The sequence below is a fragment of the Coptis chinensis genome, chromosome 6 (genome assembly GCF_015680905.1).
Source record: "Coptis chinensis isolate HL-2020 chromosome 6, ASM1568090v1, whole genome shotgun sequence".
NCBI classification, from domain to species: Eukaryota; Viridiplantae; Streptophyta; class Magnoliopsida; order Ranunculales; family Ranunculaceae; genus Coptis; species Coptis chinensis.
Window position 1 is genome coordinate 74,088,833 of NC_141461.1, and position 13,975 is coordinate 74,102,807.

Consider the following 13,975-nt stretch of genomic DNA (forward strand, 5'->3'; position numbering starts at 1 on the left):
TTTTGAGTACTTTGAATGAAGTTGACAAGGGTTTAAATAGAAAATAAGTGTCTCTTTAAACAGTCTCCATGTTTGTTCAAAGAGTCACTGTGTCCCTACAATCATATGTTTATCCAACACAATGTTTGAAGAGGTTTTATGAATGTTAGAAAAGAAGTAACCGCCAATAACTTTTTTAATAACGGATAAGTGAAATTCGAATTTTCAAGAGCCAAAAATGTCAAAATGAATTTCAAAAACTAAGTTCCAACATATATATATATATATATATATATATATATATATATATATATATATGTGTGTGTGTGTGTGTGTGTGTGTGTGTGTGTGTGTGTGTGTGGTAAAACCCCAATGGGACCATTTTATGGGGCCACTTTCTACTCACTAGGATATTTCCAATATAATAAACCATACAATTTCTAAACTATCGTGGAATACACTCTAAACTTTTTTTTTGCTTGGTAAGTTTATCTATTGTATACACTCTAAACTTTCATTGTTATAAGTTTTGGTTAAGTTGTGTGGATTGAGAAAGAGACATATTTAACAAGGCAAATTATAAGTCTTCGATATTTCAATCATGTGTTCCCATTTCGTCAATACTTCTTTTGCCCCTGCTAAATTTGTTTGATCCTTAATTTAGTTCATTGAAGTTGAGTTGGATTTATTTTGAAAGATGTAAGTTTTATTCATTTATTGTATTTGCTTGTTGCTTGATCACGCCTTTCCCATGATTAATTAATACAGTGATGATTCCTGGTATTCAGGTCTGTTGTTCAAAGTTAACATGTTTTTTATCACATAGACTTGATTTGATTGTACTATATATTATAAGAAATCAAATTGATAATTCGTGTCATAATAAAAACTTATTAATTTGAATACTATGTGTGTGCCTCACTTCATTTAGTCACAATCCACGCGCCCCCAAGCATTACACCCAAAGCACAAAGAGGTGTTCCTTAGGTGCGTCTTAACACTTTGACTACAATGTTTGTAAATAAACTATTTATTCTATCATTTGACAGTTTTCAAAAAATATGATGGCAGATGAGGTAGATTTGAGTGAAAATAAACGAGAAAAAAAAAAAAAAAAAAAAAAAAAAAAAAAAAAAAAAAAAAAACTTTATTATTTTGTGTTTTCTTCCATTATATCTCCTCAATATAATTAGATTAATGACTCAATCTTTAATTGCAAGAACTTGAAATAAACAAAAACCAAGACACAGACGTCGAGAACTCAGTCGGAGACGGTCCTTGTGTTATTTAGAAACTATATTGGTTAGTTTCCAGAATTAATTGGTCAAGGAGTGATATGCGATTAATCGGTATAGGTGATTAATCGGATGTATATATTTGGCCCTATCAATACATATGTATATATATTACAGTATAATCAAACCAAATATTTCTAAAGAATTATCTGAAATGCAACAAACAATATTAAATTCTCACATTCACATCTAACCAACTTAGTCTTGGAATACTACAGAGAGAGAGAGAGAGAGATTTTGTACAAGAATTTGTAAATTTGTGCATTTAACCTTTGTTAAAGTATAGAAAATAATAATACTATTAACGAGCTTTGTGTGTTGATTACATTATGTTATTATTAATCCAGTTTATGAATCTAATTATTATTTCTATGTTTTTTTTTTGAGTGGGGAAATATCTTTTCTCGATTTTGTCTGTCTTCTCGGCCAATTAATACGTCAATTTGGTGATTACCTTGGGTCGGTGAGAAAAATTGAGAAATCAGTGAAAAACTAACCGCTTCAAAAGAAATATGCGATTAATCACTAATAGCGATACTGATAGCGTAGCTTAGAAAACAGTATATGATAAACTTCTCATATAGGTCGCACACATGCATGCAACTACTGATGCTACAATAAATTACACGAGTTTATGACATATGAGAATGCATGTTGTGGAGACTAGATGATACATCCATGCATGCATCGTATAGAAGCAACTCGATGAAGACAGTGTAAAATTCAAGGAAAAAAGGAGACCAAAAGGGACAATAACCCGGCCTTGATTGGCCCGACCCTAATTAAGCCCTACAAAGCCCTCACAACTAAAGCCCTCACAGAGTTTAGGGCAGGGTCAGGGATAAGGTTCTGAAACATAGGCCTGACCCTAATTCAGCCCTCATTAGCCCGACCCTAAACAAGTCCTATTTATAGTTTGACTATAAATACACATATCATAACTATCCAACTCCTTGTTAAATATTTTCATTTAAAATAACATTGTCTTTTGTAATTTATCACTTACAATAGGGGATCTAATAACTTGTCTTATATAAGAAAAATTTGTAAACCTAATTGTTTTTATCTCACAACTCACAACTTCCCATCTAACATAGCCACCAAGAAGAATAATGAGCACTAGTCTAATGAAAAATAGGTTGACGACAGTAAAAGCTCATTCCAAACTCTTATTTGTATTTGTGTTTTTCAATGTTAAATGTAATTTTGGTGAGGTTTGAGTTCAAGGAATATCATATTGATGTCAGTGAAAACTCCTTCCAAAATGTGTCCTGTGCATTTTAACTCTAATTTTGAAATACAAGTATGAGTCTCTATGTACTACAGTTCATTAGATTGTGGACGTGCATTTTAAATTGTTGGACTTGTTAGGAATTATTACTAGATTGGTTGTTATTCTAATTTCAAAGTGGTGGGACTTTGAGTTTGTAGATTTTTGTAAATATAAAAAAGTTTTAAAATTGATGGGGGTAAAAAGGAAGAAAACATACATGCCAGGCCCGAAACTAATGCAGTAACAGGGCTAAGGGTCGAGTATGGGCTTGAGATTTAAGCTTATGACCCTGCCTTGCCCGCACCCTATGCTGACTTTAGGGCCAGGCTGGCCCAGCCCAGTCCTAATATCTGAAGGGCTTAAAACACATGCCAATTCTGCATTGGCAACTTTAAACTTTTAAAAGAAGGTTTCATCCACCTATAATACATGAGGCAACTGGATTAGGAGTGCTTGCGTTTTAACCACATGGAACTCCTTCAAAGGATTTCTATAATTTCTATATGGTTCTTATGTCTAGTTTCATAAAATGACACATGTTATTTTGGTTCTTAGGGGTAGTCCCACAGTCACAGAGCTTTAAAGATGACGGGATGGGACCAATTCCTTCAAAGTGGAAAGGTCGTTGCAATGACGAAGACGATTACTTTGTCTCTAACAGCTCTTGCAACAGGTATAGTTAATTTTTTTTTTATATGAAATTAAAATAAAAAAAACTTAGTTAATAGTCCCTTACACATGAATTTAAATCACTTATCTCTCGTGTACCACATTATATCCATTTAATTAATAATTAATTACTTTCATTTACTTACTTTTTTCTTGCCATGGAGAAATTTCCAGGAAGCTTATCTCAATGAGAAAGTTTGACAAAGTACGCCAGAAGAAAATGGGTATAATGCTACATCGTCCACAGCAGTTGATCTATTTGGTCATGGAACACATACGCTCTCCACTGCAGGAGGTCGCTTTGTATTAGGAGCAAATGAAAATGGCTTTGCTAATGGAACAACAAAAGGCGGATTACCGAATGCTCGAGTAGTGTCATATAAGGTCGGAGCCTTCTCTACCTACGGGGATGATATAATAGATTGTGACGTTCTAACAGCATTTGAAGAGGCAATACACGATGGGGTTGATGTGATATCAATTTCTCTTGGCACCCCTGCTACTTCGTCGTATAGCAATAACTCTATTGCAATCGGTTCATTACATGCTGTGAAGAAGGGCATTGTGGTAATTACAGCAGGTTCTAATGAAGGGCCAGCTGCGGCTACTGTTCAAAATATTGCCCCATGGTTGTTAACAGTTGGAGCAAGCACAATTGATCGACAATGGACATCATTTTTAGAGCTTGGAAACAAACAGCGGATCAAGGTATGGTATTATGTATTTATGTCAAGTATTTTTAGCTTGATGAGTTGGTAAGTGTGATATGACGGAGAGTTTATTTATAACCTATCACAAATGTTTCCTGCTAATCAAATTATTACTCTTACTATCGTTGAAGAAAATGTAACCTTCTTTTATTCAATCAGGGAAGGCTATTTAAGCACAACACTTAACCTTTTTCTTTTTTTTCCAAACAGGGTGTAAGCTTTTCATTGACAAAGTTGGAGAATAAATTATATCCTCTCGTCAGCTACATGGATGCACTAGGAGAAAATGTAACAACAGGGAATCCGTAAGAAGATATATATATTTCAAGATATATCTATTATGTATGGAAGCTCCTTATTACCTTTCTAGAAAACATTTCATCCATAAATGAACCCAAATTGTAGGGTTCGACGTTGATGGTCTAGATGATCGAAGTGAAGATAGTTTTTATTCTCTAACACAAGCAAGTTTTGCTCACTTATTTTATTCAAAATTGGCAGATTTCACTGTAATGGAAGTATCAGTCCAGAAAAGGTGGGAGGAAAGATCTTTGTATTCGTTAGACCATCAGAAGAAAAATCTACAACTTGCTACAACATGGCAAGAAAAGCGGGAGCTGTTGGAGTAGTTCAAGTTACGGATAATCGAAATAATGTTTTTGAAGCTTATGATTTTGGAATGGCCGTCTCATTGATATCTATTACAGATGGTCAAATTGTGTTCTCCTACATAAATTCTACCAAGTAAGTTTTAATTTTTTCAAATGGAATCGTTACTCCTAGCTGTACATAAAATATAAAATACTCCAAAATATATCTATTTAGCATTGGGTCGTAATATATTCCATAACAATTCAACACATTTAAACTATAACGGAGAGTTCTCATTCTTGATATTATTTTTATTTATATTTAGTTTTTTGAAGATACTTAGGTATTAGTCATAATTGGTGCCACTGGGCTTCTACCTTTTATTTTGGAATATTATGTTTATATCCTAGTTTTGTCTCTTGATGGTGAGTCAACCGAGGTCAAACTGCTGGCTTTTAAAATATGACCAAAATACTCATTGCCAAAATAATAACCCAAATGCCATTAAATTTTTTTTCTTCCCATTTAAGTTAGGTGTCATGTGTTTCAATCTTAAGGCCATAAATCGCTATAATCTAATGGTCATGATTTCATATTCTTCCTTTTCTTTCTAACCACCTCCTCTACCGCCACCGCCACCGCCACCAATCACCAAACACCACCTCCTCAACGTACCTAACAACCACCACTATTAGATATTGCAAAATTTGAGAAAATTTAAAATTGCATTGTAAAATTTGAGAAAACTCATAATCCCATTGCAAAAATTGTTGAGGGAGGCCAAAGATCAATACTCAAGGAAAGTGTTTCGGCAATAACTTGCTTCAACACAACGAGAGCAAATGATAAAGAATGCACTAAGAAACAGAGAAAATTGATGTTGGGGGAGATGAAACTGAACTAAGATAATGGCTGCCTACGTACCCAAGATCTACTATCTAGGGATCAAGTTTCAACGTCATTCACATTATGAGAAAAAATGGTTTTTATATGACTGAAGATGTTGAGTCCTAAGAGGACTGTGTTTGTTTGTGTCACAAGAATTGTTATCTCTTTGAACTTTTATCCTTATCTTTCTACAATAATGAACCTGGATATATCCTTAAATAGACCAGTTATTAGGTGTAGCTAGAATTAAGCCCTTGGGCTTAATTAATTTGGGCTGGATCCGTGGGCTTAATGAGCTACAAAGTGGGGTCTATACAAAAAGTACAAACAATTCAATACGACTTGCAGGGTTGCTTGAAGGTGGACCAACTTGAGGTTGTTGTTGTGTCTGACTCCCTCAAGGCTGTGAACATCCTTAAGGGAAAAGAAATCACCCTTGGTATTGTTTGAACATTGTTCTAGCCTTAGCAACCTAAAGCGTGACACTACTACCACTCACATCCACTATGTCCGAGCTCTGATGCATAATCTAAAGTGAAATCAGGATAAAAGCATGCCCTACACTTACTAAAACGCTACATAAAGTCCAAGTCTATTTGAACTTTGCGAATAAGATGTGGTGATGACTCTAGCTAGGGGTGAAAAATGGGTCGGGCTAGCCCTCAAACAATGAAGCCCTCATGCTTTGAGGGTCAGGCCAACCCTATCCTCGTTTACCTTGAGGGCAAGGTCGGCCTGGGCCAATGCTTAAATTTGGAAGCCCTTACCCCCCCATCAACCCTCGAGAAGGCTTTAAGGGTCGGGTACTATGTTATACATTTGATTTACAAAATCAATTTATAAACATTACTTAAAAATATATATATATATATATATATATATATATATATACACACTTTAAACTCCTAAAAAACATGTTAAACTTGTCTTGGTCAATTAAGATCAACTAAATTAATTTCATAAAATGTTATAATGAAATCATAAAGTTGACAAACTTAAAAGATACTAATATTAATAAACTTGTAGGGGTCCATGAAAACCCCCCCCTCTTGAGGCTTTTGATTAAAAAATAAATAAAATTCAATATATTACAAGAAAATTCAATAAAATCTGTGTGATAAATGTTGAGGGCCTAATGAGGGCTTAACGAGGGCTAGGCTTAAGGTTGGGCCTCTGCTTCAAAGTCTAGCTAGGCCCTTACCCTCCCCTCAAACGCTTGAGGACCGGGTTGGCCCGGACCACGAATGTGTGAGAGCCTCATTTTGAGGACTTTTTTTGACCCATGGGCCGGATCAGGGTAGGTGGGTTGAGGGCTTGACTCCACGCAATGGCGGAACTAGAAATTTCTTCCAAAGGGGAACACCGCGCAAAGTGGCTAGTGACGACAAATACTAATAATTTATAATTTTATCGAAAAAAGAATAGTTAACAAAATAATAAACAATACTTCATTAGAAAAGATTACCCAATTAACAAAATTGAGTATAGATTGTTTACTTAAAACAAATTTTATTTCTCAACTCCAATAACATAACAATATTCAAAAGCCTATGCAACAATGATATAGTTAGGGGTGCAAACGGATAGGTTCGGATTCAAATATGTTTGTATCCTAATCTGAATCCGAGTCCGACGGATATTAAAAATTTTATCCGAATCTGATTTTGGATATCTGAATCGGATATCGGATAATATCCGATCCGAAAATTAATATTAATTAAAATTTTATTTACTTTGAATAATTTATTTTACCACTATAAAAACTATTATAAATATATATATATTTGTCATTTATTATTATTATTTTGTTATTATAATTTTATATTATTAGTTTATTATTTTATATAATATTTTATACAATAATTAATTAATTAATTATATATAATAACTATTAATTTTTTAAGTCGGATCGGATATTTTCGGATGCGGATATAGCAGTATCCGAATCCGTATCCGTATCCGAAACCAGTTCAGTCATAAAAAATTATCCGAATCCGAATCTGATATCTGAAATTTTCAGATAATGTCCGATTTTTCGAATATAAATTCGAATCGGATTCAAATATTTAGATATCCACTTGCACCCCTAGATATAGTAAAGCAATAGTATATTTTGGTTTCGAAAAGTGAGTAGATATTAGCTGAATTTGATTACAGAAATGAATAGAGAATGAGGTTTTGAAATAATTAATAAAAGAATTGTGTAAAGCTAGGGTAATTCCCCTTCTTGGGCGTAATTCGTTGATCGATAGGTACTACCGTGGTTAGATTTAATTTGCATGTTCTAGCAAGAGACTTGTTCAATATGTATTATAGGTGGGCTGGGTGTTATGGTGTGGTGTAGCATTTTTTGGGCTTGTAAAACTTAGGCCTAATTTAGAATACAAGAGGATGTTAGCACTACATTTTATTTTTTGTCTACAAGTTGAGGTGGGCAAGGGCACTACCTGGCCGCTACATTGCTCCGCTATGTTTTCATTGGAAATACTGAAAAAAAAAAACAGTTAGGCAATTGGGCGTTTGGGACCCTCCATCGTAGCCCCCAACGGGTACAGGCCCATTACCAAGCCCAGATCTACATGCCCTAACTGTAATGGGCATGAATCTATCAGGATAAAGCCCAAAAGGCTCAGTTCCAATAAAGCCCAATGGCTCATATTCATTAACAAACAGGTCCAACCCTTGTTTACTGGCCGGATATCCAGGCTTGGTACAGCGCAAGCCCGAGTCCAGTCTTGCTAAATTACACAAGGAACCGACCATGTAGACTCGGGAAACATGTCCGAGAAGGTTTGATTCAATCTTGAAGCAAGATTGGGCCCGAATGGAAAGCTTTATAATTCCATCTGGACTCCTTCACGCGGTCTTAGTTCTCTATATAAACAAAGAAAAAAACCTAGATGAGCTACACAAGCAAGATTGAGCAGATTCACTTAACATAAGGGAGGTGGTAGTGCAGTCTGACTCACTGAGAGTGATACAGATCTTGGAGAAGAGGGAAGCTCCACCTTGGTATTGTAAGAACCTGGTGGCTCAGATTGGGTGTGTAAAAGCAAGACTTGCAGAGGTTAAATTCCAACATGTGTTCAGAGAAGGAAATCAAGTTGCGGATCACCTGTCAAGAGTTAGTAGTAATTGTAGTACTCATAGTATAGATTGTAGTAATCAATGCATGTACTTCCTCCCCCCCATGGATCAAAAACTTAGTGCTTTGATCAAGGGGGATAAAGAAGGAAAGTTGTACTTGAGAGTTTGCCAAGAATAAAAGGTTGGGGTCTCCTTAACCCCTAGTTATGGAAAAAAAAAAAAAAAAAAAAAAAAAAAAAAAAAAAAAGATTGAGCAGATTCCTCTTTTTGTTTGAAGCTTGATCCCATACTATAAGGTATGTCGGCAGCTCTCCCGAGTCCAGTCTCACCTATCCCATACTAACCATCCCCTCTTCTTAATCTTATTTAGTTTAGGCAAATTACCATAAACATTGGGCATATCTAATTTTCTATAATTTTACTAATTCAGTTAAAAAATACTCGAATATTAAAAAGACAGACACTCAAAAGGATAATAATAAAATATTGAAAAGAATAATACTCATTTTCAAATTATCAATCCAACTACAAGTAGGCAAGTACACATAAATATTGTGCACTTACCTCATAGGCTGATTAGCTGATAGTTAAAAGACTAAATTATAATATAAGTAATTTCCTTAGGCGAATGAAAATTTGGCCAATAGTTACTACTTCAAAATTCAAATGAATACTATTTTTTTTATTCTGAAATTTTAATATTTCTTTGATATTATGATTTGTAAAACTTAATAAAGTGTAAATTACATATATGTGGATGGCGTGCTCTGAAGGCGCTTTCAATAGTGAGAATTTTTTTGTCCTTGGTGCTTTCACGCACCCGCACTCGCTCTCTAAATGTTGGAAGACCTCGTTTATGCATGTCTATAGAGAATCCAATAGACCATCAAATTATCTAGCTACTTGAAGTGGTTGTGTGGTGTCACGCCCCGAGACCCAACACATATCCCGAGGACTTGGAATGAATCTCGAGGCAGACACCTATCCCGATTCTATCGAAATTTCGGCAGAGTTTCCTTTGTTTGATCGACATTCGTAAACCCTAAAACCTGTCATAAACCTGTCATAAACCTGGAATCCTAACTACAACCTTCCAACAACATCAAATCCCATCCACCAACTATGTAAGTATAACTGCTACTTAAATACATCAAATATTACATCAAAATGGCCTAGCTCACCATATATACAACCAAATGAACTAGCCTCTTACTATACAACCAAAAGAAAAGAGCTATGCTCATTATATACAACAAAGAATAACCTAGCTTATCTCTATCACGACCAAATATAAACTTTGACTCGTCTCTCTCTCGTCAAGCGTAAGGGAATCCTCCCAAATCCCCATAACCCTCATCGCTAGGGTTAGGAAAAGCCTCCTCTGCAACTGGCTCGTCTGAAATGTTAAGTAGGATGAGCAAACAACTATGCCCAGTAGAAACGCACATAGCCAATAAATAGTCTACTTATAGAAAACATTTGAAACATGCAGGGTTTCTATAATAGTATTCAAATATTGTGACTATGTATATATACATCACTAACTAGCAGAAATCATCTCGACATGCTTCATTGATATTTAAAATAGAGTTTTCACAATCATCATACAACTATTGTGACCGCTGCATCCTATTAGAATGGTGAGGGTACGACTGGTACTCAGCCCCAGTCACAGGCAATCTCGGTTCAGTACTTCCCAGTGTGAACCATGCACCGTTGTTTTCCTGATTTTACCGGCAGGGAGATGAAATGCCGTTGTTGTGTTCGTACACACAAAATCCCCAAAGCTTTTAGGGCTCAGGTGGGCCCTGTGACCACGACCCCCATACGGGCTGTCACCTAACTTACGGTGGTCAACCGTTCGACGACTGCAGACTGCTCAGGATCCTGACACACATCCAGGAGTGGACTAAACTCTCACTCCTCGCGTCTAAACCTCATCGAGGTAGCATGTAACCCCACACAAGCTAATCACCATACAAATGACCGCGTCGCACAAGCATGGTTATTATCTAGAAAAGTAGAAAAGGAATTCCCGACTACATCCAAAGATGCATCCCTTTAAAGGTGGCCCACCACCTCGAAAGGTGTACACCACAGTTGGAATCCTAGAGCGAACTGCCGTCTCCGGAAATGCGACAACAGTTCCTTCTTTATAGGAATTCACAATTCCTTTTCTAAATCCCCTCGTGATAAACATAGTAATATCTATATATATATACTCATATTACCGATTATTTTCAAATACTCTAGTTACCTATGTAGTTTTTCTTTTAAAACTGTTGATTATGTAGGTGTGAGTTCCTGGATTTTCCATCCTCGAGTAGAACAACCTATGACTCCCAAACGGGCCAGTCATAGTAAATAACAACCGATGATTCCCAAACGGCGAATCATCGTAAATAACAACACCCATTCCGGGAAAAATCCAGAACCTCGCGCCTAATTACAAACAACCGGGTAATCCTTACCCGCATTTCAAAATCCATCTCTCTGTCTCCTTACTGAGACAAGAGACGCGAACCTTTCCCAAAACCAGTTTTCCACTTTTAACAAAGAAACAATCCCTCACTACCCCGATTTTACAGAAAACCCATTTCACACGAAAGCTATCTATATATATAGTTTATAGCGAGGAAATACAATGCAAAACATGAATATCATATATACATGCATGGTTGATACACAAACTATCTATTTCCAATTTAAGCAATTCAAATCATGCATGAAAATAAGCAGACTATATATTGGGATGTAGGTTCCTACCTTAGCAAGCTCCGTTCTCCTCCAGCCCACTTAACCGAATCAAGCCCACTTAATCAAATTCACTCGAGATCACTCCTATAACATCAGATAAGCCCAATCGTAAATCTATTAGAACCGAAGAAGACAATTAATATTTCCTTTCAACATAAGTTCGAGAAAATAATTACTCGTTGATTATATTAACCACTAAAGTAATTATTAGCGTCGACTACCCTTCCATTACCCAAAAGTTTTGTTCTAAACTGCTATAGGCCACCAAAACCGTTCTGAGAATCCGACAGATCATTGCCCGTCGGTCCGACTTCTGAGCCATTTCAGTTCTTACATATATTTTCTCAAACTTAACCCTTTAGATGCTTCAGTATTCACTCTCCTCCCATCCCACACAATTTCCATTTGTAATAAGATCCCAATCCAATTCCAAATTTCCACTACAACCCATTCCACCCTCTTGGTTCATATCAAATCTAATTACAATTCTTTGCATGTTTTTCTTATCAATGGGTGCATTCTTGAATCAAATCCTAACCAAGTTTAGACTAACATAACTTCTTTAAATTAAAGTGAATATAGCAATTCTTACCGAATTCGAGTTTAAAATCGCTCCTAGCTTGTTTGCTCCACCAAAATCGCCCACTTTGTCTCCTCCCACACCTTCCATGACCCTAACAACCACCCAATTTCAATCATCCTTCATCAATACAACCCAATAGAACGAAATCGAGTTCAAATTATTTGATTGAGGCTAAACTAACTCTCACCTTCCTACCGTGTTTACGACAAAAATCCGAATTTTTTTGCGAGTCTCCACACTTGAATTCACTGTTGTTAGTGATTGGTTGTTCGAATTCGTGGGTTTGAATTGATTGGAGAGGAATTCACTCACTGTCGCCGCGATTCCACTTCGGTTTCGCTTGGTACGCTCGAATTTCTAGTAGATTACTTTAGTGTAGTGTTTCTAGGTTGGAGTGTGAAGGATTGTGGTAGAATCGATGGGAATTGAGAGGATTAGGTCTCTCTCTCTCCTAGGGTTTTGAAAAGTAGCGAAATTGGAGAAGAAGATGAAGTTGGGTGCGATTTTTGTTTGGGCCGATTTTTTTCATGTTTCGCGATTTTCGTTTTTTTTTCTATTTGGGCGCGATATATTTAGGCCCAAGCCCAATATATCCTAATTAGACTTAACGTCTTACTTAGACTCCTAACCACTAACGAATTTGACGTCGCGTCGTAATTATTTCTCCGGCTCATCCCGCTAAATTTAATCTTCCATATTCTATCTCTCCGCAGGCTATAATAATAACTCACTCCTCGCGTAAGTTGTTAACTTTCGTGCCCGGCCAAGACGAAAACCGCTAACCGCCTTTTGTCAAATTTTTAGTGATATGGATCGCTTACCTAACGTGACTTATGAGTCGGAGTTAAGTTTCAGTAAGTTACGTATGGTTGAAAAATAAACCCGACGACCAATTTACAGAACGGCCCTAGAGTTGATATGAAATTTACAAAAATACCCTTAATAATAATTCAGGACTTTACATCCTACCCTCCTTAAAAGAAAATTTCGTCCTCGAAATTAAATCATACCTTATTGCTCGAACAATTCTGGATATTGTTGCCTCATATCGGCTTCTTTCTCCCATGTTGCTTCCTCTACATTGTGATTTCTCCATAAGACCTTTACCAATGGAATGACCTTGGACCTCAATCTCTTCTCTCTCGCATCTAGGATCTGGACTGGCCCTTCCGGATAGGTAATGTCTTCTTCCAACTCCAACGATTCCAAATCGACAACATGTAGTGGATCCAGCTCATACTTGCGTAGCATCGAGATATGGAACACGTTATGGACACGTGATAGCCTTTCTAGTAGCTCGAGCTTATAAGCTAGCTCAGAGATCTTCTGAATAATCAGGAATGGTCCCACATATCTAGGTGCAAGTTTCCTTTCATTCGAACCTCTGAATGCCCTTCTTCGAGATACTTTCGAAAATACCCCGTCAGCCTTCATAAAATTCCAAGGGGCGTCTACGCTATCTGCATAGCTTTTCGACGACTCACGGCTGTGAGCAACCGATTCATTATCACTCTAATCTTCTCGGTGGTGTCACTAACCATCTCGGCCCCAACATAATACTATCTCCGGTTTCAGTCCAACGGAGAGGGTGTTCTCCGCAAGGTCTGCCATACAACGCTTCTTCAAGCGGTGCCATACCAATACTAGATTGGTAACTGTTGTTGTAAAAGCAAACTCAGCCAATGCCAAATGAGTCTTCCAACTACCCCCAAAATCAAGCACGCAAGCCCGAGCATATCCTCTATAATTTGGATGACTCTTTCCGATTGCCCATCGGTTCATGGATGAAATGTCAGATGAATTTCAGTTTGGTCCCCAATTCCTTTGAAGACTTCTCCAAAATGAACCGGTAAATTGAGTACCTCTATCTGAAATTATAGATAATGGTGCCCCATGCAACCTCAGTACATCTGACATGTAGATTCTACTTAGCTTTTCAGCAGAGTAAGTAGTCTTAACAGGTATGAAATGGGCAAACTTGGTTAGTCTATCAACAATGACCCATATAGAATCCATTCCCTCACTGGTCCTCGGTAACCCAGATACAAAATCCATGGTTATATTCTCCCACTTCCATTCCGGAATCTCCAGAGGTTTAAGAAGACCAGGTGGTCTATGGTGTTCAGCTTTCACCTGTTGGCAT

General features: G+C 36.7%; 1 protein-coding gene across 1 annotated transcript; it reads left to right on the forward strand.

Annotated features, from left to right (window-relative positions):
• Positions 1–3,132: 3,132 nt before the first annotated feature.
• On the forward strand, positions 3,133–4,674 carry LOC147494421 (subtilisin-like protease SBT5.4). The gene is made up of 4 exons (XM_086568134.1): positions 3,133–3,220; positions 3,509–3,924; positions 4,137–4,231; positions 4,428–4,674. Exons 1-4 carry the CDS (start codon positions 3,133–3,135, stop codon positions 4,672–4,674), a joined length of 846 nt encoding a protein of 281 aa, XP_086424260.1.
• Positions 4,675–13,975: the final 9,301 nt, after the last annotated feature.